General features: G+C 41.9%; 1 protein-coding gene across 2 annotated transcripts in view; it reads right to left on the bottom strand.

The window, feature by feature from the left end:
- The window catches only part of nek11 (NIMA-related kinase 11), a 110,561-nt gene that overhangs the window by 32,537 nt on the left and 50,988 nt on the right, over positions 1–27,036 (bottom strand). For both annotated transcript variants that reach the window (XM_046043798.1, XM_046043799.1), the window contains one exon: positions 3,983–4,101. In XM_046043798.1, coding sequence (XP_045899754.1) covers positions 3,983–4,101 — 119 coding nt within the window. The remainder of the gene's footprint in view (positions 1–3,982; positions 4,102–27,036) is intronic.

Below are 27,036 nucleotides of genomic sequence, written 5' to 3'. Positions count from 1 at the left end.
ACCTGACAGAGGCCAGCAACAGAAAGTTTTATATTTTACAGTTTTCGTAAGTAATTTCATCATTTCGAATATTGACAGTTTTATGAGAAGTGATGGAACAAAAATGTGCTTGAATATTGTCGGAGTTGAGGAGCTCCGTAAGTGGCTGCGGGGGAAGCCTGCGCCGACGTGGCGAGGCTGGCCGGCCGCCCGCTCACAGAGCCCTCTGCTCCCGCTGCAGCAACAACGGCAGAGGAAAACACAGCTGGAAGCTTTTCATACCGCTTATCTGTCTTTACACTCTGAGGAATGTTCAAACGTTTTAACTTAAATGAAGAGAAAGCTGTGTGTGTCGCTGGTGTGTGTGTCGCATTGAACGTTACGTCGCGGCAGTTGTGTGTGGCGTCGCTATGACGACAAGCTACGTACTATCTCTGGGTACTGTCTGCAATGGAAAACGGGGCAGGACCAAACCGAGGCGAGTCGAGCTGGTACCGGTGATGGAAAAGCGCCATAAGTCCGTCCCTCAGAATTCCCATGATGCATGGCGGTGAAGGGAGTTTTGTTAAAAGTAGCTAATAAGTCTCCCATTTGTTTGAAATACAAAATTTACTTTGGGAATTGTGTTTTTTTGAACGTGTCTGTTTAGAATATAATAGTTTTTTTTAATACAGGCTACAGTCTGTGGGCTTCATTTGATCAAAGCAAAGCTGTCATACGGTCGCGTCTACAAGCAAAAGATAACACATTTGTGGCAATGCATGGGGCCCCTACCTAGCCGGGGCCCTGGGTCGGCCGCCTGCTTATGGATATTATATATTTTATCATCGCATTCTTTTAATTGAACATTTATTAAACCAGGTATGTCCCACTGAGATCATAGGTCTCTTTTACAAGGGAGACCGGGCCAAAGAAAGCAGCAACACAAAGTTTCAACAACAAATTAACATAAAATCACATCCATGAGGAACGACCTGGACTAAATAGATCTAATCTGCAGCAGGTGCAGAAAACCTAAACGCTTTCTTTCCTAGTTGAGTTTGGACTTTGGGAAAAATAAACAGAGGTTATATTTTCCATATTTCAAGTTTAAAAGAGAAGACAAATAAGATTTATAAATAAAAACACACCAAAGGCCGAGGCGGCGCCTGCCCAGACAACGCCCAACTAACCCCCACAGCGTAAAGTTAACAGTTCTATGTTGCAGTTATTAAAAAGTTCAGAAAACCTACTGCCAGTTCCACACTGACCGGACAGACTTTTGTTGCTTACTTTTTCTTATCTAACTCACAAGGTCGAAGCTGTAATCATTTTTTGGCAAGTGAAAAACTACCTGTTACAGCTTGGATCGGCCCTTTAAATTTATGTCTTCTGTGCAAATGCAATACTACAAACTCCATATTTCAACTGGTTATAAAGGGACTGATTGGTCGGCACAGAGCAAGTAAAATAATGTAGAGTCATAAAGGATGATTACAAGACAGACACGTTATTTGTTTTATTTATAACCCAGGCGAAAATTGTGTTAATTAGAGTGAATTAGAGAGAATTTCCAAACACAAACAAGGATATTCAACAGAGGCCCACCAAACACCAATTTCATCAGCAGCAATAGGCTCATATTATTACCTCTAATCATGTAAATGTCGGGCCTGATTACACTTCAAACTGTGATTATTCCGTTACAAGAAACTTTAAAGTTTCACAAAGACATCCACAAAAACCGGTGTTTGTCCGGGCAGCGTGTGGCCACCTGAAGAGGTCCACGGTTTGTAATGAATCTCCTGAAACACAAAGAGGTAGACGCCACCAATTTCCCTTTCACAGAAAAAGACAAGCCCGACTTGTTTCTGTAGTAAAATCCTAACAAGCTCAGCTGTTTTGCAACATACTGGATATGTGCCATAAAAGACGAATGGTCATCAGATTCTTCTTCCTCCTCATTAAAGTTCCTTCTGGGCCGCTACGCTCCTCCACCAAACGCCGCCTAGCTCTGCCATCCCGTCACACAAAGCGACCTCAGTCCCTGTTCTCACCTGCGACGCCACGATGGTGTAACGAGCTGCCGCACGCCATCAGAGGAGGGGCGTCCCTCTCTGACTTCAAGAAGCTCCTGAAAACTCTGCAGAGGACACTTCCTCTGATAACACCTCTGACCTCTGACATGCACTTCCTGTGCTCTTCTTCCGTCCCCTTGAAATTCTCTTGTATTGATTGTACTTTTTGTTAACTTTTACTTCCTTCCCCAGGTATTTACCCCACTGATGCGACATGTGCTATCGGCTCTTACTAGTATGTTTTGTCAGCTGTAGATCTCTTATTGTATTGATGCTCTGTTGTTGCTCGTATGTTGTTCCTCAAATGTAAGTCACTTTAGATAAAATAAGTAAATATAAAGCTGCTGTTGTAGTTGTGGAGCTCCTTCTCAACTATTTAGTTTCAGACTTCAGCTGATGACTCTTGGATCAATCTGCGGATTATTTCCTCCATCGATCCTTCGATCGTTTGGTTTGTAAAGATTTTGCCGCCGCAGTTACTCATCCTGCCATAAAACACAAAATAATGAAACCGCTGCTGGGGAGAGATGTGACCCGCCACCGGTTGATCGTAGTCCAGACGTTTCCTCTCTGCTGCGAGGCATCCGCCATTTTCATTGCAATGCGCCAAGGTACAAGCTCACCTGAGTTTGCAGGGAATGGGAGATGACACTCTAATTCAGGGGTCGGAAAATAAGTCTGGCATCGGGCCCAGTTTTTTTCAAGCCGTTTCATGGCGGGCCAGAACTTAATCAAATTATTTCAAATCCTTGTAGTGTGTGTGACTCCTGTTGGGAGGGTTGAAGGATGGATCCCAACATACTGCGGATTCTTTTTTCTCCCTCGTTGAACAAAAGCGTGTGCTGCAGTGTGTGCGCGTCCCGCCGTTTCATCTGTAATAATAAACCTACGGGCGCTTATTTTCATTCCTCTGAGGAGACTCAGGGGAATCCAACGTTGTCGCGCTTTTATTTTGGAGGCACAATCACTTAAGAGGAAGTGAGTAACTGTATCTGTCACGACTGAGATCTAGTTCAACACCAGCTGATATCAATGTCTTTTTAATTTATTTCTTCTGCTATCAACACCAGTTCGCCTATTGACAACCACTGCTCTAATTGGTTTATTGCACGTTATGCCCTAAACACACCCATGACTAATTCACAGACTAAGTACAACCCGCCTGGCGCACTGACCATTTTTGTCCGCCGTTAAACTGGCAAAACTGGCAAAACTGGAGTTGGACACGCACCAACTGCGTCACCCGTGTGCTTCGGTGATTTACTCTAATATTTAATTTTTTGCCGCTATCAAAGTAACCCGACCAGCTTTGGGCCGCGGGCCGCCTATTGCAGACCGCTGGTTTAATATATATCAAAGCGTCATATTTTATAAGCCTTTCTAATGTTGTCAGTAAACGCAGCTTGTAGAAATACCTCTAATCTGCAGTAAAATACAGTAGTCGAGTTTTAGAGCTGGTACCTGGAATTGATTGACACTGGTCCTCTTTGCGCCTCTCCAGCAGGTGGAGCTCTATGAACCCACCTGGCTGACCTGCACCTGAAACCAGCTCTGGTGGACAGAAAAAAGGAAAACTACACGAACGTGTTGATGATGTTACGTAACGCTGCACAGCTTCAGAAATAAATATCGTTTCCATCCATCCATCCATCGTCAGCCGCTTATCCTGCGTACAGGGTCGCGTGGGGCTGGAGCCAATCCCAGCTGACATCGGGAGAAAGGCGGGGGTCCACCCTGGACGGGTCGCCAATAAAAATATTGTCTCAAATATAAAAAAGAACTTCCTTTGATTAGGAAGCAGAATTGACCATATTTGGATGAGAGGGGGGAGCTGGGGAGGGATACGCATTGGTACGCCACCATGGCAGCGACTTGTCAATCACAAGGTAGCCACGCCCGAAAGCATCCCGTGCTTTATGGTCTATTTTCCTGACAGACAAACTCACCTGTGGGTCAGACAGGTAAAGTGTCTCTGCGGGTGTTTCTGTCTCTTCGTCTTCTGAACAGGAATCAAATCCGTCCTGGTTGTAATAAACTTCTGCAGCCTGAGGGTCCTCTGGGATATCTGCAAACACACACACACACACACACACGCACGCGCACGCACGCACGCACACACACACACACACACACACACGCATGCATGCACACACACACACACACACACACACACACACATGCATGCATGCACAGACACATCCTCATACAAAAGCAGGGGAATCCAGGGCCCAGCTGTTTGTGCCTCCACACATGGCCGATAGCGGGGGGTGGGGCAGGGGGATCAGAGGAAAGTGGCCCCCAGTAAGTGAGCTCACTGGAGGGTAAAGAGACCCAGGGAGAGTCTATATTTTTTTTAACTGGGTTACAATAACTTTAAGCCTTGGGTGTGTATGTGTGTGTGTGTACATGCCTCCAGTCCAGCCAAATCTTTGTGACAATTATGTTTCTGTGCATATGTGTTTGTAGCGTGTGTGTGTGTGTGTGTGTGTGTCTGCATCCTGTGTGATCAGGGTTTAATAGTGGCTGCGTGGCCGGTCTCAGCCCCAGTAATGAATGAGCTATTACCTAATGAAATCTGAAGAATGCTTGGCAGCGGCGGGCTGAGTTGGCGCCGCGCACCAGGAGCCCGTTCCAACATGCAGCAGCGATGCCATCGTATTTAGGACTGGCGTTTGTCGTTATGCGAGATAGGGGCCAATGTGTGCTCTGCACTGATTGCTTGAGTGTACTATCATTAGCAGCCTGGCTTTCAATGAGTCTTTCATCCCCGAGACAAGTGTTTGTTGAACTCTAACCAGGGTTATGCTGGTCAAAGGCTTCCCAGCACTTATGATGTAATAACAACACGAAGAATGCATTTTCACACCTTGCTGCTTTTTTGATTGATTGAAAAGAAAATGCACATTAAAACCTGCACATGTGTGTATGTATATATATATTTTTTTCATTTACATACATTTGGCTGACGCTGTTATGTTAGAGGTCAGGGACACAATGGTGGATGTCTCACAGTGGGAATTGAACCCAGGTCTCCCACACCAAAGGCAAGCATCTTATCTATGCGCCATCACAACCCCATATATATACATATATATATATATATGGTTGGAGGCGAGTTTGAAAGTTAGGGGCACAAATCACTTTCTAGACTTTTTTTTCTGGTCTACAGTAAGATGGTGGTAAAACAAATCCACCCCCTGCTGCACACACCCATACAGTATAGTGTTTTCATTATGCTGTAAGGACGGCCTAATGTGTTCCACAACTGCTGGTGAAAGTGTGTCTGTCTGTGTTTGGGCAAAGGGGTGTGTGTATATTTGGGCATGTGCACTCATTCACACACATCCACATGAATGAGTAATTGCATACATTGAGCACATTGGCAAAGGCATGCTGCACACACACGCCTCCCCAAATACCACACACATACACATTATGAACATCTTTAATGTCTTTAAATCCATCTCGCTCTCTCTCTCTTTCTCTCTCTCTCACTCACTCACACTCACACACACACACACACACACACACACACACAATGTGCGGGGTGTGTGTCCAAGTGAAAGTTTGCTTACTTTGTCAACGTCATCATACTGCCCTCTTTTGTCAGCGCGAGTCAGAGAATGCAACAACAAAAAAATCTTTTTCTTCTTTCCTCTCTGCCTGTCAAGCTGCATTTTATTTTAACCATCATTTAATGCTTCACTGGATGGATTCTTGTTTGCATTAGCATTTTATTTCTTTTTTATAATTACCACTTCTACACACCTAAAGTAGTAACTGATGGAACACAAAGGACAGTGTGCGTGTGTGTGTATGTGTGCGTCACACGGAAAGAAAACTCATCTAATGACTGCAAATTAGAATGCAAGTGGCAAAGAAAGAATTGCCCTCTGCTCTGCGATTTACATGTAACTCTGGTTATTTATGCACCGCCCAGTAATTGTTAATCAATAGTGTATTGAGTTTTACATCCAGTCACTAACCTCTGTGGCTTACTGATCAGCCAACAGTGTCCTGGTGTCAATCACGTCGGTAGGTGATCGTTTGAAGCCGGTGGCTCCATGAGCACATCAAAAACAGTACTGAGACTGTGCTGATTCTCTGTGGGGATGTACAGGGTGGAAGCTGCCGATTACTCGTTTTAACACATCATGAAGAGCATAAATAGGCCTGTAGGAGAGCCTTTTTATAACTCCTACACGTTCTGTCCCTTCACTGTAGGACAAGTGTTGCCTCATAATTAGACTCTAAACTAAATTTTAAGGTACAAATATTGTTGTTTAAACAACAATCATTAAGAAATAGGTGATTTATGCTTAATTCATGTTTTTTTTTTGTTTTTGTTTTTTTTTTAATTCATGTTTTAGTGTGTGTGTGTGTGGGGGGGGGGGTCAGAAAAAAGAAAACAAGAAGAAACATTCGTAATTAGACTACATTATGGTCAGACAGGGCAATATACAAAAACAGCTAAAATCATTTATATGAATTTTATTTAATGTAAAGAAGGCCATATCTTTCTTGAATTTAGTGGGATTTATCATAACCACAATAACCATCAATAAACTCTACCATTATAAAACAACATATTCCTACATGGACACTCAGTTGGATAAGTACACCTAGCTAAAACCAGTGCAGTCTAATGCAACAGCCCTGTTGTGAATCTGACTTTGATGTAGGTTATAATGTTCTGTTATTTTCATTATAGATTGTGATACAGAAAATGATGACAAAGAAATCAATACGATAAAACTTATTCTCTGTATGTGTTTTGAGATGACACCGTGACACAAGGTTTGAAGGAGCATGCGTAGGTGGGGGCCCTTGTAAATGCAGAAATATGTTGGGAAACACAGGCATGACACAGTTAAGATCCCCAGTGGACACTGAAAATATACACAGACCTGCCAATGTGCAGTTTCAGTGTTTCAAGATTCCTTGTAAACACCCCCTTCCTTGATTTGAGCATTAAATTTCAATCAAAACAGGTCAGATTGGACTTGGGATAGCCCACATGTACACACGTGTACCTGCAGTGAAAAAATATGACAATCAAAAATACATTTGGTGGACTTCAGAACGTAATTAAACAAAACGTAAAAAACTTGTTTTTATTAAATGGAATTATTAATTATTGTTTTTATTAAATGGAATTAAAATATGATGGATTTATTTATTAATTCCATGATATTTTATTTTGTAAAGTTAATAAATTATGAATGAAATTAAATTAAATTCAACTGGAATGTCGTTATACAGTACCTGGGTACATGTATTACATGATACATGATAAATTAGAACACTAGAAGGTGAAAGAACATACGCTGTAATAAACAGTACTTTCTTTAAAACAGCAGAGCAGTTTTAAATAAAGCTCAATACTTTGCAAATCATTTGAATGAACACATAAATGTAAGCTCCATCAGCTTCAATCTGAGGACAAACATTTATTCCATGTCAGAGTACTGAAAACATGTCATCACTCCTGGCTGAGGAGGCTGAGAGCTCAATCCTGCAGTGCTCTTCCACGGTCTGTTCCTCACTGTAGGGACTGGTTTCATAGAGAAGGGCTCCCCTGGTGGACACATGAGATACTTCCCTTCCCTGTCCTCACAGCTCAATCTCTCCCATTACAATGTCACTGCTGCTCTGAGTAATTCCCACACATATTATTTTGACTGGGGGAGAGAGAGGTGGATTAGACTCCTTTTCTGACCCTATAATCCAGCTAAACTGTGGCATCAATCAGCAGAACCTTTAAACCAATCAGAGGCAGGTTCAGGCTGCTCTAACCGGCCGTGGCGCTGATTGACAGCTGCAGGAAAGGATAAAAGGTGACAGCGGAGAGGCCGGACTAGCTGCTGCACTGCCTCCGCATCATACAGGGTCATTCACACTCTGAAATGTTTTGATGCAGGAAGTCAGAGACAACCCAGACACGCAATCAGATCAGGTGTTACCATCCCAGAATTGTAGTCTCTCAGAGGTCCCTGTAAGTTCACAATCCTCTTACTGGTCATTGCTTCTTGGGCTGCTAATGCCATTAAAAATCCAATCCACACCGGTTTATCCGTTTAGGAGGACAATGGCTCTCATGAGCTGACCGCTGGGATTATACTGAGCAAATCCACAGGGAGCAAGAGGTGAGAGTGTTTGGTGGCCACAGACACGGATGCTGATTTTTGGGGTTCTTTATCTGACCATGTCTTAGTTTCTATAATCTCATTGGAGGTTCAGATGTGGGATTAGGAGAATAGCTTGAAAGGTGTATGTCGTGCATATTTTCCGATGTGGACAATAAATTAATTTGGTTTCTACTAATATAGGTTACTCAATTTCAACCTAATTTTCTTATTTATTACTGTATGATTTTTATGTTCTTGGGTGCCTAATGGCTCCCACTAAATATTGTAAATCTAGAATAATGCAAGAGGAGTGATGGAGCAAAAACATACGTCCAAATCACAAAAGATCACATCACCCAGGACTGGGGCAGAAAAAGATTATAAAATACTTAGATTTCACTTTTTTATTGGTGTATTTAAAACACACATTTGACATATTTTGGGCACAAGAAGCTGTCATCACACCCTCTAACAGGACATATGCAGTATGTTTCTAACTTGACAAGCTATATTGTATGATAGTTCTAAGAAAGACAGAGTGAACTAATTGGCTGCTGCTCAAACCAAACCACAGTACTGCAAAGTAACAGTTTAACCTGAGAATCTCAATTTCTATTTTTACACCTTTGTGGTACATAATAGCTACATCTATGCGTTTTATCCTTGTCTCACCGTATTATCTGTGTGTAGCTGTATGTCTGTGTTGGTTTACTTCCTGCACATTTGTACATTGTAAGCTGAAAGCACATTGAGAGCTTCTGAGAAATTCACTCAGATCCCTTGGATGAGTTGGTGTACTTGGCCATTAAAAGTGATTCAGATTCTGCTTTTGAAAAACAAGACTTCTACATGTAGATGATGAAAACCGTTTCTATTTCTATTTAGTGTATATAAACATGTCCCTTTTAATGCCAAAGATTTATAGTAATTTCCTGAAATTTATTTTCTCGTTTGAGTAACATAAAACCTTCGAGGGAGCATTTCAGCTCAAATGCGACACCCCAAAGGAGAACTCCAGTTTATTACAACTTCGGTCTTATTTTCTTAAATTTCTCATATTTTATGATTGCATTGAGCCCCCCAGAGTAATTGCTGAGATCATGGCTAAATCAAACAATATGTAAAGGGTTTTCTAGCTGGTCAGGCTGGCTATGTCCAGGGATAGCAGTTTGCTTTCGTTGTTTTCTTTTCCAAATAAGTCTGATCCGCGGCTACTCGTCGCACCCTTGACCTGATGATCATGTTGGCACCTTGCAATGCGGTCACTGTCATTAATGTATGAAGTGTGCGTGTGAATGGGGGAATGTTGCCATTTTGAGTGGTCGGTAGGCTAGCTATATTGATGCAGTCCATTTTTAATGGAAGGTTCAAGTCCACACAAATACAGTCTAACTCTTATCACAACCTTTAGGTCATAGCATGGGAACATGCTGTTAAATCTTTTTCTTCTCTCTTAGTGGAGCTTTTACTCTCTTTGTGTCATCCCAAAGCCTTGCCTACTCTCAGGGACACAACACATCACGGAGGTTGATGGTACATGCTGGACTGGCTCTCAGAGACCATGTGGTCTGAAGAGCTTTAACAAGACAGTTCAAGGATCAGCTAAAGGCCACTCATTCTCTCTCCCCTCTGTTATTGCCAACTCTTGTTTTCCAAGGGTGGTATGTCACATGTCAAACGGAATTCAAGCATTCATCCGCCACCTTCTATGTTGGGCAAAGTGGCTCAGAGGGAAGCCGAGCTGTTGGACACGGAGCCCTTTGCCAACGACGCCCGCCTTAGACAAAAGAGACCTCTCCCTCGCTGTCAAGATAACGCCACAGCAGCTATTGTAAAGTCACAAGGCTATTGTGTAGTCGATTTCTCTGCCGGTTTGCAAAGGCCTGCACACTGCAGCAGGCGCACACACAAAGACGACAGAGAAATGTGACAGAATTGGACGCTTCTACTCCTCTGAAGACACTGCTCAGAGGAAAAAAAGAGGGGACCGGGGGGGACAAAAGAGGAGCGTCTCAAAAAACACTTCTGAACGCATAGATCAAAGGCAGCGGAGGAGAGAAAAGCATGTGTGCAGAGAAGAAAAAATAAAATCATAAATGGTGAGTAAACAAGCCCATGGAGTGAGTGGTTGAGCGGAGCGGGGAAAGAAAGGTGTCATAGCATCTTAACCACGTCCACAAGGTGTCTTTTCCCGCTGCACAGCCGAGGCCAGGTTATCGCATGGCAGAATTGACTTTTCTCTTGGTGTTGCGGAAGGCCGGCAGGTGTTTGTGCGGCGCGACGAGGCAGCTGCAGCAGAGTGAGTAGATAACAACCAGAAAAACAAGCCCTCCTCTTCCTCCACCTCCTCGTCTTCTTCTCTTTTGTTTTTTTCTTTCGTGACAGGGGTTTTCTCAAGGCGCCGACAATCAGACAAACCCACAAGGTCGCCTCTTTCTCGTTCTCTCACCAGAATGGTACAAAAAGGCTGCCATACGAAACCGATATCCACACCCAGGTGCTACAGTAATTTGTCCCTGTTGAGAGGAAGGGGGGCAGTGACATTTTGGGGGACAGATGAACTGTGAGGAACAGTAACATTTTGAATTTTGCACCTTGTTTTCTACAAGCACTGACCTTTCATCACCTCTCGTTGGGGCGGGAAGCTATCGTTATGAGTGTGCCTCCCTGTGTGTGCGTGTGTATGCAAGTTTTGACATTTTGATAGTTTAGAAATCATATACTGTTTCCCACAAATGTGGCCGATACATTATAGTTTTGTTTTGTTTGGTTGTGCACCATCACCCACAGATTTTGTCTATATATCTATGGTGCAACACTGTTTTTCACTTTCACTTCCTAGTGATTAACAACAAACACGTGCCTACAGAATATTGAAGTCCTGAGTGGTCACATGTTATTTAACAGGGAGAGTCCCAGTTCCACACAGGCAACGCTGAGACGTCATATACTGTTATCTGAAGGTTGCGCTTGTCAGACTATCTGTGCAGCATCAAACTTTTCTGGCACTAGGTAGACCTCTGTACGTGGGGTGTATGTGTGTGTGTGTATGTGTGTGTGTGTGTGTGTGTGTGTGTGTGTGAGAGAATGTTCAGTATGTTTGCTCATCAATTCTGCCAAAGGTTTGAAATTTTAGGCTGGGGGCAAACTGAATAACAGATCCATTGGTAAACATCTATGTCACAGATCATACATGATGAGCCATAATATATAACGGCCTTTAGCCAAACTTTAGAGAATGCAAGGGGAGAAATACAAAAAATGTATCCTAGCTCACTGGATAATAACTAATGACTAAAGGTTCACTTACTTACTTTTTCCAGAGCTTTAAAAAAGTTTTTAATAAAAAGAATTGTTCATAGCGATTTATTTCTGTTTTGCTCTGTCTGTCCAAGCCAGAAATATTTATTCTGAAATCAGTAGAATAAATATATTTACTAGCCACATCAAATCCTGTGAATTCCACTAGTCAGGCAGCTGTACTGTGTGAAGCTAGTTGTTGTTTTGCTTTTATTTAGCAGCTGCCTTGTTTATGAGGAGTAACAAACTAGATTTACAAAGATGTAGGCTAATGAAAAAACAAATAAACTTTTTTTTTTTTTTTTAAATAACGAGATAACAATTGTTTCTTATTTTACATGTTTTTGACAATGAAAATTCAAAAAGTCACATTGTGGTCTAAATTACTATGTGTTTTGGCTTCTTGGACAGAAGTTAGGAAAGTCATCTGGAAGTCACAGCAGACTTTTGATTTCATTCACTTCAGGTAAGCCGAACCACAAAAAGGCATCCTTTTTTTTCTTTGTGTTGAGAATGTGCTGCCGCTTCCTCCTCTGAATAGGCTCTGTACTCGCTGATAGAATTACACCCAATTCCACTTTTGATCACAGAGGGGAGGCAACAATAACACATAATGAATACAGCCACCTAATAAGCAGATGCTGGAAACACTCCTCATACAATTTAGCCATTTCACAAAAAAAGTGGAGCTTCTCGGGGGCAAATTCTCTTAATAGCACTGCGATACAAATTGACCATGCTGGAGGAACACATTCCCTCATCAGTGCTCAGATTTCCAGGTACGTAAGAAAAAAATAGAAACAATCAGCAATATGCAGTTAGTAACTGCAGGAGTTTTTTGGCTGACCCTAAACTACAAAAACCTACTTGTGAGACAGAAAAATGGCTAAACACACGCCTACCTGCAGCATCTCAGTGCATGGCAGATTAACAGCTGTTCTGTAGATGTTGCTTTAGCACAATACACAGGCTTTGTTTTAGCTGGTGAAATAAGGCTAATAAACAGTCCCTCTTTCCATATTTGTGTGGGTTTTTTACCGATGCACTGTATTCGCCAAGATAATTGATATAGCTTTCTTTTCTTTTGACTGTTTTCCTCCCAGCAAAGCAGTTCAATTATTCAATCTCTTCACAACTGAGAGAGACGGATCCTATGTGCCACATAGCCTTAACACACACTGTCACAGTTAATGGAAGGAGCAATCAAATATTTTACAGAAAACCAAATATGCAGATGTGTCTGCAGCAATTTAGCGAGACATATTTTAGATCGAGGGATCTGAGAAAGGAGGGGAGGAGAGAGAGGAAAAAGGAAATGATACCGGGAAAAATTGAATGAGACGTTTGATGAATATTCGCCCATTGTTCCTGGGAATGTAAGTCGCCACCTACTTCAGTGGATCGGAAGAGGAAATAAGTCAAGCTCCTCAGAGCGCGGGGTGTGGCACGGCTGCATTAAGTGGCGTAATTAATAGCATTCTCACATATCTGGAGAGTTATTAGGGTGCATGGGAGAGAAAGTCGCCCCCTAAAGAGGCTCTCGAATTGCACTCCAAGATTTGTCACTTCCAGCAGTCGATTAATAGCTCATTTGAAACTGTTGACCCCAGTTAACAGAACAAGCCCATTTGAGCTCTTAGTGAATTAGTTCAGCTTTAAATGGGCTAAATGAAATCCCACTCTCCTGCATTCACACACAGATAGAGACAAAAAGGCGTTTTCAGCTTAAAACATCACCACTCAACACTTATTATTAGCAGTTTATTATTATGAAAGGATAACGGTAATAAAAGTCAGTATTCTGACATTTAGATTTTTCTTCATCAATTTCATCCACACAAACTTTTCTTCTCTCATATCTAACTGCAGAAAATTAAATGTACAGATAAAAAAAAAAAATCAAAGATCATCTGTGATAAGCATCCATTGTTGAAAATAACCTGAAAATATCAGCAAATGTCACATGTAGGGGGAGGAACCCGATATAATACACTTGAGGAAATATTTGCCAATCTAAAAATTTCATACGGTAAATGTTAGCGGTGAAACAGTGTGCTGCCAATAGAATCCAATTAAAAGAACGCTCATAATGTTTTGAGGATTTTCACAGGAATGCCAGCAACTGGAGATATCGATGCATAAATTAACTGCAGCCGACTTAATTACACACGAGAAAAGCAAGAGGTAAAAAAAAAAAAAAGAGAAAAGAGATGTGGGCAAACAGGGAGGAACGGAGGTGTGGAGATTTTTTTTTATCTTACACAGATAACTCGTAAGTTAAAAAAAAGCCCATCTCGCAGACACTCACCCTGCTTCAGGTTCCTCCATCTGTCTCTGCTACACACACTTACACAGCTAAACACACTTCATTCGGCCCCGCAGTCCAGCAGGTTAAAGGTGTCCCCTCTCTCGGTTCTGATCGTCCTTCTGCCTGGAAATGTTCTTTTTGCGAAACACACGCGCACACACACACACACACACACACACACACACACACACACACAGACACACACACACTTATCGACTGGCTTAACCAAAAAATATAACCAGACTTCCAATGTTCCTCCTAAATTCCACCTCAGAAGTTTGTACTCGACACAAAAAGCTGCATTTCCCCCCTCTGTGAATCAATTTCTTTCTTTTCTTTGCTTCTTTTTGTAGTGATAGAGAAGAGGGGGGGTCTTGTTTTATGCTTTGCACATAAATGTGATGCATAGACTCTGCTTGCTCATATCTGCCTGCATTGTACGTGGGCGGGTGTAAATCCTCATCTTCCTGTATATCCATTAGTAATGCAACACTCTAAAAATAAAGTGCGCCCCGGCGTATCAGTGCCTATGAACATGTTGCCTGTGTAATCACATTTTATATACTTCTTTTTTATCTGTTGTCGGGAGTGAGAGGAGGGATGGAGGGGAGTTTTGCAGGCGCCTCGCTGGTGGATTGTGGGTGCTGCAGCTCTGCATGGGTGTATAGATGGCGGTGATAGACCAATTGTGAATGCTGGGGGTTTTATATTTTTACCAAAAACTAGTATTATACCAGCAAGACGGGCTATATTGTGAAAGGTGAGATAAGTCCCTTTTTTATACCTCATTTCTCCTCTATCCCTCCATCCTCTCCTCTTCCTCTCTGCTGCTCTGACACAAATCAGCATGCTTAGAATAAACTGCATAAGTTATCAGCTCCTTGGAAAGCAACGCATAAGGGGAGAGCAGCAGCAGAGAAAAAAAGGAGGAGACAGAGAGAGGGGAGACTTCTATCACTTAATGAAAAATAGCTTCCCTTTTGGACAGAACTTCATAGGGCTGCAATCAAGCCCTGGCCCCCACTTCTTGACGTGCAATCGAGGCAAATCAAGTCAGCATCTATTAATAATATTTCCCTGGCTCCTTTCATTCCAGCGCGTGTCCTACCACTGTCAACGCTGTGATGGAGCACTGCCTTTATCTCCACCCCGGCCTGCTCTGTCACAGTGATAAACAATTCTAACAAGAATCAGAATAAAGATCTCCCCAGTAGACTCCCTGAGATAGAGGGGGCCCTTTTTTCTCATTTTCTAGACGGCAAAATTTAATCTAGTGCCTAACCCCCCTCACACCCCAACCACCCCCCATACACATTCACACACATGCACACACACGCACAAATACTATGTACCCCACCCAAATTCCCCCCTTTTTTCTCCCCTCCCTCCTTGCTCCTTCCTCCTTCTCTGCCGCCCTCCCCATCTTCCTTTTTTCTCTTCTTCCTTCTTCCCTACTCTTTTTTTTTTTTCCAAGCGTCACATTCAAAGAGATGCAAATTTTCTCAGAGCTGGGACCTGATGGAGTTGGAGCGCAGAGTGAATGTCAAAGGGAGCGGAGGAGTGGAGGACGTGTCGGGGGGGGAGGGAGTCACTCCTGTACTCATTGATCGGCTCGGCCCGACACTGAAGTAAGATAAATTGTTGCTGGGAAAAGGTGAGGCATGCGTCCTAATATCCAACCCCCTCCAAACAAAGGCTGGACAACTGTACCCCCACCCCCACCCCCATGCTGGACGGAAGTAAGAAAGTAGCGGCAGCGGCAGGAGGCATTACATTAAGATGGAAGTGAGCGCTCCCTTTTCCTGCATGGGATGAGAAGTTGTTAACCTGTGGGATTTTTTTTTTCCTGCCTCAACATTTCGATGGTGAAACTGATGGAGGTGATGAAATAGTAAACGTTAAATTGTAAGCACAAATGTGAAAAGTTTCATGAAGTGAGTCTTAGAATGCAAATAACATGAGCCTAAAGTGAATTAAACCTTCAGGGGGGTTTTGTATGCTGAAATTGTGTGTTAGGGCGTGATGGTATGGAGAGGAGGTAGAGGGGATAAAGTGTATTTTAAATGGTTACAGTTCCAAACAATTCCAATTCTTTGCACACATTTTGCACACAGGATGTGTTTAGCCTAGCTTAGCATAAAGACAGGGGAAAACAGCTAGCCTGGCTGTATTTCTTTTTCAAGTCATGCTCCTCTGCGCATTAACCAAAATGCTGAACCATTTCTTTGAAGGGAAAGTTTTAGATCATCTCCATCAAGAGTAGCTGATGTAGGAGTGAGACCAGCATGGAGGTTCACGACACAGGGAAGGAGAGCGAGGAGACCTGGAGCAGAGGTGACAGTGAAAGAGGCCCTTTCTGGCTCATCACCTCAGACAGGACCTGACAGCTGGTAATGGCCTGCAGTCGATGAGGTGAGAAGGCATTGATCAGAGTGGCCAGTGTGAAAAGCCTGCCAGCAGGTCAGCAGGACGCACACCGCAGCTCCATGATGAAGCAACGCTGACATATTTATTTCAGTACTGGACTTTTAATGTGGGGCATTCATCTTTGAATTGTATCTTGATTTAAAATATGAATGCTATCAACATTCTGCTATGAATGCTATCAACCTTTCAGTTCTTACGTACTCACTTTTTAAAATATTTGTCACTATTTTCAGTGCACAGTGATCACCTGTCAATCAGAAATCTAGATCCCACAGGACAGACTTTGTAAGTTTAAACATGTGCCCTGCATTACTCTACTTTTATTTTGACAGCTGTGATGGCATTAGGGCTGACCCTGAATAGTCGAAGATTCAATGATTTGACAGGATGAGCCTGATTCGACTCCCAATCTCACAGTCGAATCTTTGCAGATTATGTTATGAAACGAGGATCATACCATTTTGGCTATGTGGAGGGTGCTCAAGAAGTACTGGTTTTCTCCCAAGAAGTTAATATACAGCCTGTCATGATATAATTGTCAACATATAATGCTGTAAATAAAAATGTGAAAAGTCAAAGAAAAACCATCCGGTTGATTTGTGGCAATCCCACCTGACTCTGTTCAGCAGTACTCTGGTAGTGGATTATAGTGTATAAATGACACATTTAAACATAAACAATCTACATATAGCAATGTTTACAGGATTTGGTTCATTTCTTTAGATAAACAAAATCTTTCTGCATCAGAATCATTTTAAAGATGCTACAAAATTTTACATTTGGGACTTTAAAGAAATAGATAGCAGATGCTGTAACTCATAGGGCTGACAATAAGTCAGTCAGTTGCATTACTGGTTACCGTTAACATTTTAGCCCTAGTTTTACTTTACAGTCTCATACCAGAGAACACAGGTCTCATCCTTTTTCTTTTTTGTTGTTCTTGAACTACTGTTCACTTCATGTCTGGTGTACCTGCTTCAGAATCCATTTCTTCCCTCAGTATGATCCAGTGCTGCTTCATCCAGCAAACAGCCAAGCATCAGGCAGTAGCAGCAAGTCTAGCAAAAAAGAAGGACTGGTAAAGATGGATTACATGTGAACAGATCTGTGGCAGGCGGAGTGAAAGGCATGCATGCTGTTGTGGATGGGGAAAGAGACAGGGTGAGAGAATGGGAAGAAGAACGGAAGAAGGACGGTGGGACAGCCAGAGAGTAAGGAGGGAGGAAAAGGTTACTCAACCCAAAGGACAGGTGAGGGATGAGTCTGCTGATGGAGGAGCAGTAAATAAAAGAGGTGACTGAATGTGTGCTGAGGGCAGAGGAGGAGTCTGCAGTAACAGAGGGAGGAGGAGGAAAGAACTTCGGAGGGGGACTGCCCACCTATCCATCCCTCTTCCTCCCTTCATCCTAGTTTATATCACCCCCAACCCCCCTATCCCTTTTCGTGACAACTTCACCCTCCGGATCAGTAGTGCCGGGGATTGTGTGTCTAATCCGTTCCCTGATGCATTTTTAATTGTGCAGGAGTGCAAAAGAGGATGGCGTTGGATGGGGCTGCGGTGGTGGGTGTCACAGCGTGGAGGGTGGGCTCACCTCCACGGTGTCATACGTGTCAGTGAAGTTAGACACAGATGAAGTGATACAGAAGTCAACAGGTTTTGACTTCACAATGCATAGTTTAGCCACATTTGATGTCCATTACAGCAGATTTTGTTGACTCAGCCAGTAGTCCAACGGATGGGCCGCATGAGGCAGTACTATTATCAGTGATGACAGTCATCTTACTCAAAGGAAAAGCAAATATAAATGGAGGATCAATCAGAGGTGGGATTCCTGAAGCTCATGACTGTGCATACACTTAAAGGATCATTTTTGGTTGATTACAACCTGGTTGGAGTTTTTACCATATCAGTAACAGTAACATTGTACTCGGCAAGCAAATTGCCAAGAACTGGGAACGTGGCGACAAGTGGAGAGAGAAAGCAAAGGCGAATAGCAAAATGATTACCCAAACTGCTGTAAACATCCGTCAAGACCAACTTCCAGGTTCAACTTGATTTATTACCAACATTTCATGTGTTCATTTTTATCTCCAAATGAAGTGAAAATCTGGATAAACTGTGGGATGGTTTACAACCTGTCTGTCTTGCTCTGGCACTGAATACTAAGAACTGGGTCTGGCCTGTGCCCTCTAACATTGGTCAAGTGGATTGGATTGTTATCCTAGTTAGAATAACTACTTTGTTAAGCTTAGCTCCATTGTCATGGTTACTACTTGGGTTATACTGCTGTCAATCTTCCTCTACAATCCCTTTTATTTCTGTATTACTTGTTTTATTACCCAAATTATATCAGTGTTGGGTCCTCACATAACATCACAAAGAAGAAGCCATAACATGGCATAATAAAACCAAAAGAAGGCCTCAAACATAAACAAAGAAATGGTGCCTAAACCAAATCTTGGATTCCTTCTGAAAGAAAAAAAACATGATGTCACCAAATCCAGAAGAAGGACCGTTTTTGTTTCTGCCTTGCCTTTCCACTGCGACTCCGATTAGATGAGGTGACCAGCTTTAATGTTGAAGTTTGTTTTTCCCTAGGTCAAGGCCTTAGCTCGCGTCTACATACAACCACTGCTGTTGCCTTTCTTGGGGTTCTTTTTTCTTGCCCTGTTTGACTTATTGCAGGACTGGTAAAAGGCAGTCGCTTAGGGCGCAACCCTGTGGTAGGGCTGCTGGGTGCCCTCAAAGGCCAAAAAAATTGATAAAATAAATTAATAAAAATTTACAGATGGGTGCCTTGAGGAAACAAATTCACAAATAAAAAAAGAAAGAAATACACTTTGCACCCCTGTTCCACACAATTTTCTTCCCTGCATGGCTGTAGTTGTAATGTTACTGTGCTGAAAGTTGAGTTTACTGATGTTTTGGTACATATATAGATTGCTGATATCTCTTCATAATGAAAAGGTCCAAGTTTTCAGGTGCGCATGGGAGAAAACGGAGAAAAGAGGAGAAGGATGATCATAGACATAAACATAAAGAACAACTATCAGTCAAATACAGCTTGTTGCAATGGAGGACACACCCCAAATAAAAGATCATTTGATGGGGTTCCTTGAAGTGGAAGAGTTCACTTGAGAAAACCCTTATTCTGAAGAGACTAGCAGAGCTTAACATCCCTTTTGAAGACTGTAGAGGGTAGTCTTACGGCAACAGTGCTAATATGAAAGGAGGAAGGGACTCCGAGCCAACTTCTGCAAACGAATAAATAAATAAATGTGTGCCATGCGGAGCGCATACATTGAGGTGGCAAAAAGCTCTGCAGATGCCACTGGCTTCTTTGGATACCTACAGAAGCTGTTGACACAGCTCTCCACCTCCACTCAGAGATGGACCATCTAAAAAGCCATGTTAACACTTAAATCCTCAGTCAGATACCAGATGGGAGAGTCGGATCAGCAGCGTAAAGGCTTTAAGGTCAGTCTGGTATCATCAAAAGGCGTCTGAGTGCCATTTTACGCCTACTGTCACAGGTAAAATCAGCGTGTGTGGGATTTAAATAGCCATGAAAGTTCGACACTAAGGTGGTTGGGTGGATAGTGAGCTGGTCCCTAACCCAGGAGACTGGCATTCGGTTCCCGAGTGAAACAATAACTACACAACATTAGTTTTTGGTTTTTATTTATGTTACGTTACATAAGTTAACATTCTACACCGTTGCTAACGTTAGCTACATAGCGTTAAGCTACTACAGCTGCGCAGTTAGGGTTAACCTCCTTTGTGTTGCTTAGGTCTATATATATCTGCAGAAGTCAAAGATGCATTTCTAGAGGTGATGGACAAAGCCACAGATAACCGATACTGGAGATGCAGGCTTTTCCAGATTTGCCAGAAGCCAACATAACCAACCTGAAACGTCTGGCTTTCTTATAGGAGAAGAAATTGAAGGAAGGGTGGCTCACAGAGGAAGAGAGGAGCTTCTCCAAATTGAAGCTGATTAAAACCTAAGATCTACAATGGCTCAAGAGTGTCACAGTGAAACTGCATTAATAAGCATTAATCCTGAGGTTTCTAGGCAGATATTAATTCATGATGCCATTGATGAGAAGTCCAGACGTGTCAGATTTTAGAGATATGTACCAAGGACTTGGAAGTTTTTAGTTCTCCATGCTAGTAATCTGTTTTCTTTTTTACCCATAGTTTTACAGTGAACCAAGTAAAGTAAAACACTGCCAGGCTAAGACATTTAGTCTTTTATTACTATTTTATTTATGTTTTACATTTATTACTATAATTACTAGACAAAGGTTAGAGAATAGCAATACATGTTGAAGCCAAAATATTTGTCACCAGAACTGTCTGACTTTGTTAATTGTGTTAAATCTGCACTATAGCCTTTTCATGGAAAAAAGTTTTTTTGTTTTTTGAAAATACATCTTATACATATATATATATATATATATACAAAAAATATACATGCAAATCCTTTTTTTTTACTGATTGATTACGGATTTTTTCTGATTAGAGTGCAATGACACTTCTATGTCATCTAAATTGTCAGGTAGATAAAATCCCAGTTCTTCCCTACAAAAAAGATATTTGCTGGGCATATAAAAATAATCAAAGACAGAAAATATCTCCTTTCCTGGACATTACAACAGAACACAAAAGATAACAGCCTGCAAGTCCTCTAGGGCAACTCTGCTAGCCTTGAAAGTGGCAAAATTATAACCATAAAAATGTCCAATTCATCGGGGAAAAAGCTCAGTTTCGGTGAGTTTGCATAAAAGCTTTAGGATATAAATTGCCTGACTCTGAAAAGACAAATAGGCAATCCACACTGAAAAGACACGAGATGCCTCACAAAAGGCAGGAAAAACATATGATGGCCATTAAGAATTGTGTGCTCTTTGAAAAGACATCCAGTCTAAGTGCCTCTTTCCTTTCCTCAATGCGCTGAGTTGAATGGAAGTTCAGATTGTGGATTTAGACAATAGTTTACAGTGCGAGCATTCATCTATCAGATTCTCTAAGAAGCTATCTGTACAGAATGGGGAAATGCTTCACATGTCTAAAGTGAAGTGCTGGTACAGGTAATTTTAACCACCAAGGAGAAAGAGTGAAAAAGTCCTGTTCCTGATATGAACTTCCTGAACACAAACTGAGGCACCTGCTTCCTTATCTTCTTCATGGTTTGGGGGTTGTGGGAGATGGTGATGCACAACTTTAACCTCACCTTTTTTCACCCCTGCCACTTCCTGTAGCTTGAAAATATTCTTTTTTTCTGTGTCACAAAAACACCAGAATGTCATTTTTCTTGTATATTTGAGTGCATACTACAATTCTAAATTTTTGATATCCATCATTCCATCCATTTTGATATTTTGATAGCACTAACATTTCTGATGGTTATGGTAAGGGTAGGGGGCTTCAGGGGGCTGTCAACACCTTTAACACGAATGTAGCTAGCACTTCCAGTCTGTACGAGACACCCCAGAGCGTCTCATACAGACGCTGAAGGGTACCTTTAGTGTCAAAAACTACGTTTTGTCACTTTTTCTGAAAATCTTAGTATTGGACGCCCTGAGATGAGAACGGTCTGCACCTGCTGTGTCCCTGCATTGAAAAAAAGAAGCAAACATGCATATTTCTTGACACTAAATACCCTTGCCTGTGTGACCTATTTCATTAGTTCACTTCAATTTTCAGTTTCCACCCAGCAAATTAAAGTTGAATTACTGATCAACTTTCTAAACTTTCAGCCTGATCTGCAACGAGGCAATTTACAGAAGTATCCATAAACGGAGCCAAAGCGGATTTGCAGAAAGATACGTGCTTCATCCTGCAATGCCAAGCCACCAAATAGGTAAACAAGGGTGTGTGTGTGTGTGTGTGAGTGTGTGTGTGTGTGAGTGAGCGTGCATGCTGGAAATAACACCTTGGGAATGGTCTGCGGTTCAACGTTCCCTCATGAAATATGATTTTATAAATCCTTCCAAAAAATTATAATAACCCAGATAAGCTCGGGGCTTAAGTGATCCGCAGAATCAGTGGTTTGAGAGTTTAACATCAGTACCTCTGGAGGTAATTCTGATGCAAATGTGTGTGAAGACTCATAGATAAATGCCTTTGGCTGGTGAATGAGGTCCAGGTGGGAGTGTGCTTTATATGTTTCAGAGAGTGAAAGGAAGAAAAAAAAAGAAAATACAACAAATCCTAAACAAAATGCCGATGGCAGCTGTGCTGACTCGCCTCTTAGCGCATTGTGACGGGCTTTGCTCTATTTCATGTGGGTATCATCCCTGGTCCTCATCCCTCTCTCCCTCCCTTCTTACCTCTCTGTCACCCATTCACTCGCATCCTCTATCAGTTGGCTTATAAACCACTTGCTATTCCAGGCAGTGATTAGCATTGCTACTCCTCATCTTTCACTCAAATTACTTTTTTGACCATTTCCACTGTAGGACAGATGTTACACAGCAGCTTTCAAAAGAGGGAGCAGAGGAAGAAGGGGCAACAAGGACGAAAAAAGCAAACAAACATGTACTGCATGAAGTGTATTAAAGGATTAGTTTGACATTTTGAATTTTAGCCTGTTATTTTTCTTTGCTAAGACTTAGAGATGCGTTCTTGTCTTGCTTAGCTTAGCTACAAACTAATATCTTACTTTATTGTAGTCAACAGACAGTGCAGTATTATACCCTCCAGCAGCATATTAATGACTCCTCTGAATAGCAGCTTAAAGGAACAGTTTTAAAGTTTGGGAAGTGGTCTTTCCAAGAGTGGGATGGAAATATTACATCAATTTCAAGTTAGTACAGGGTTGGAGTCTGGACACGGTGAGTCTAACTTAGCATAAAGACTGCAGACGGAGCAGCGAAGCCTCGCCTCTTCCATAGTAACAATAAAAACATCTACCGATGCTAGCAAAACTCACTAATGTTGCATATTGTTGAAATGTAATGTAAATGTAAAAATGATGTCAGGATCAGAGCTGTGCTAAAAAGATGCAATTTGCTTTGTAACATCATGTATTAGATTTATCTTACCACGTCAAAAGACCTGACGTTCACCATCTACATTTGAGACGACTGAAAAGTGAAGTCGACAGGGGTTAAATTCTTTTTTTCTACATTTCTAATTTCTACATGTTTTGTTTTCTATGGTCAGTGGAGAGCAGAAGCTGATAAGAGCCCATTTTACCCATGTTCAGTGGAACGTAGCTAGAGCACTTACGAAACGGAGAGCTGCAGTTGAGGTGTCATGGATTCTCAGGGCTGATCATGGAATCATTTGTGTGTGCACCGTTAATTAGTAGCATATCCACAATACCTTTCAAATTAACTCCCCAATCCCCTTTACTTTTAAATCTGGGACTCTAATGGATGGTGAAATTGAAAATCCCCCATATTGATGTCATCTTTTGCGAATGTGATACAGTGATAATTTTTTCTACCTATTATTAACCATGCTGTGCCTTTAAAATCCCCCCCCGCTGTTTCAGTTTCCCTCAAAGGCCATCACTAGCCATTTTAAGCACATGCTAATAATTGCCTTAACAAACCCAGGCCTTGGTATCAATTAGAACCTGAATAGAGGACTGCCGGTGGATTTAATGGGAGCTGTTAGTCCACCAGCAGATTGGAACTGCTGCATAAAACTCAACACAGTTCCTACAGTAAATGCATGTTCAACGTTTTTGTCAGCAATCTACTAGACCTCAGGCTTCTGTATCATTTCTGTTTGCTTATAACCAGCCAATGGATCAGGTCTCAAAGCCTGGCATGAGCCATCACTCCCAAACAGCCTGAACAGGAAATTGAAACACAAAGTAATAATTGTAATGTGCAAGAATAAGAATTAAGGTGTATTTCTGTCAGATATAATTTGGACTGGGGGAAACCTTGTCATTTATTTCATCATCTGCACTGTAAGAGCGGATGAAAAGCTGGTATGTAACTGTATCTAAGTATGACTACATACATACAAGGCTACAAACAGGAAGTACAGCAGTAAAACATTTTAAAAAGACCGCATAAAGTAAATAGTGTCGATAACCTTGAAACCCCTTATTGACAAATCTCCCACTGTCTGTGAACTTTTAACCTTTTAGATATTTATTTTCCAGTTTATCTACGCCAATATCAATTGACAGATTTTTTCATATAGCCAAAAATGCCAAACGACCAAATATGATGTGAAAGGGGCCGCTTTAACTGATGAACGCAATATTTACATTTTGGATTTAAATTCACCAGTGAGGTAACTGGTAATGCAGCATAAAGCTAAGTGCTGTACTGGCTACTTACAATTGAATATAAATGGTCAATGGCTGCATTCATATACCTTGCATGTTGGTTTAGGTTAAATTGTTGACTCCACTTGTAATGGACACAGATGTTAGCAGGGGAGCATATACATGAGAAGATTCCGAGCAGCGGTGGCATCTCTTCCCAGCCTTCATCCGAGCGCTCCTGAGGGAACGTGCCCCAGCCTGAGGGATGACGAATGGCCTTAATGAAGTCGGACAAGCCGGAATACATGCATAAGAAAGATTTTAAATATTGATATGATGTCACTACGCAGCTGCATACATGGGTTACAGTGGATCAGTTAGCTCTTGATGGTCCTCATTTAATATCAGCACAAGGGGGATGATTAGGCTCATCAGAGGTGATTGTGTATTCTGTGGGAGGTGCAAACACAACACACACACCATTTGAATCAAAGGGGCCTCCTGTCTTTCTGTGCAGCACCAATCGACTGCTGTACTATCAATTTATTTTCAGACTATAAATTATTCACAGGCACATGTAATTAACAGCTAGTGAATTTATATCATATGACTATGCAAAGTATTAATGGGCTTTTATTAAAGGCCTTCATCAAGGTACAGGGAGACTTTCAGGGGCTTGGAATAAATGGTGCTGTAACTGAGATGAAGTGTGTGGTGGCATGAAGGATATTATCAATATGGAGAAGTGTTCCTTTTATAGGCCAGAGCTATTAGCATAGGATGCTCAATTACGTTACCCACAATGAAAACAAACAAATCACAAAAAAAAGTTTGATGCAAGAAAGGCATCAGACGACCCACAAGATGCCAACAGGGGAGATAAAGAAGATCTGAGAGTGTGGGGCAAGTAAGGAGAGGCAAGAGGGTTGAAACAGGAGTTATGTTCAACATTACATAAACATGAGGCACATACAAGTTTCTATGCCGTGCCGAGAGCCGAGCAGCGTTTACTTTGAACCCTCGCAGTTAAAACAAATCTTAAGGTCAAACTTCAGGCCCGTCAGGCGCGGGTCAGTGTTAAATTATTCAGCCAGTCGGGGACTAGGACCAGATCAAGCAAGTCGAATGATGCCAGTAACACGCCAGAGACCCAGCGGTATCCACTCCAAAAGACTGTAAACACCATCCATTTTCAAGCCACAGGCACTTGTTTATTAAAATACCAGCGACCAGCACAGATGTTGTGAAAAACAGAAAATAACATATTTCTCACACAACATCTCGACATGAGGGTGAAGGAAAGTGAAATGCCCAGAGTCTGGGCTAAACTTTGATCTCACTGATCTTTTAGTCAGTTTGAATTTGTTGGTATTTACTGTGGGTTTGTGGTTTTGTGTTTGGGGATTCTTTGGGAAACCATGGTGTTGCATGAGATAAAAGATAACAAGTAGTTCAGTGATCTGTTAACTCTGATCCAGGACCGTCGTGCTGCTTGTCTAGGTTGTGGATGGCCATCTCAGGGGTGGGACTCTGTCACTCAATGACTTATACAGTTGATTACAGGAAATATGTGAAAAAGATTAACTCACCTGATGGAAGGCAATCATTGTAGTGACGTGTAAGGTGGAAGAAAGCATTGTAAGGTGGGGGCGAAGTAATAACACAAGAATAAGAGTCTGCCGCCACACTAGCAGCTCTGCCATGCTGTGCAAAGGTACATCACTTGGAGCTGAATACACTACACACCAGTATGCTAACATGCACACAGTGACAATTTGATGATGTTCAGCGGGTAATGTTTACCACGATCATCAACTTACTTTGGCAAACAACCATAAGCAAAAGCAGCAGGGGTGCATGGGGACGGCCCCACCCAGGTAGGGGCCCTGCTCCATGAGCTGCAAATATGTTACCAATCGCTTGTTGACACAATTGCACCACAGGATGTAGACCACAAAAGAGAATTGCATACAAATATTACCTACCATAAAACAGATTAGCTCTTATCAAATGAAACAGGCACTTCACTCCTGGTTTCAATAGTAAATCACCACAAGAATGACAATTACCAACAAAAAACACTATATTCTAAGCAGACACGTTTAAAAAAACATAATTCACAAAGTAAATTTTGTATTTCAAACAAATAGGAGACTTAATAGCTAATTTTAACAAAACTCCCTTCACCGCCATGCATCATGGGAATTCTGTGGGACAGACTTGGGCTGCTATATATCACCCTGGACTCACACAGGTGGCAGTTTAGTTCCGTCCTCAGTTTCCACTGGAAGCCTAAGTGTTTCAGCAGCAGAGCATGGAGCCTGCCCCACATCGATGGCTTGTTTTTAATGTCTTTTTCTGCTTCTACTACCTTCTTCACAGCTCTCTGTGACCCGCTTTCATTCCATCTGCAGATCCCACGGGGAGCATTTCAGAATAAGAGCGTTTGCCTGCCTGATTTTGCAGAAATGTTTAGATTTTGTTGATTTAGTGATTAGTGCTAGCTTTTTGACCTTCAACTATGATTAAGTAGGCTACGTAGTTAAATTGTTTCTTTTTTGTCAGTTTTAACTGTGTTTATTGTTGATACACAATCAGGG

This window comes from Micropterus dolomieu, linkage group LG03 (genome assembly GCF_021292245.1).
Source record: "Micropterus dolomieu isolate WLL.071019.BEF.003 ecotype Adirondacks linkage group LG03, ASM2129224v1, whole genome shotgun sequence".
NCBI classification, from domain to species: Eukaryota; Metazoa; Chordata; class Actinopteri; order Centrarchiformes; family Centrarchidae; genus Micropterus; species Micropterus dolomieu.
Note: the sequence above shows the minus strand (reverse complement) of the source record. Positions and strands in the feature narration are given on the sequence as shown.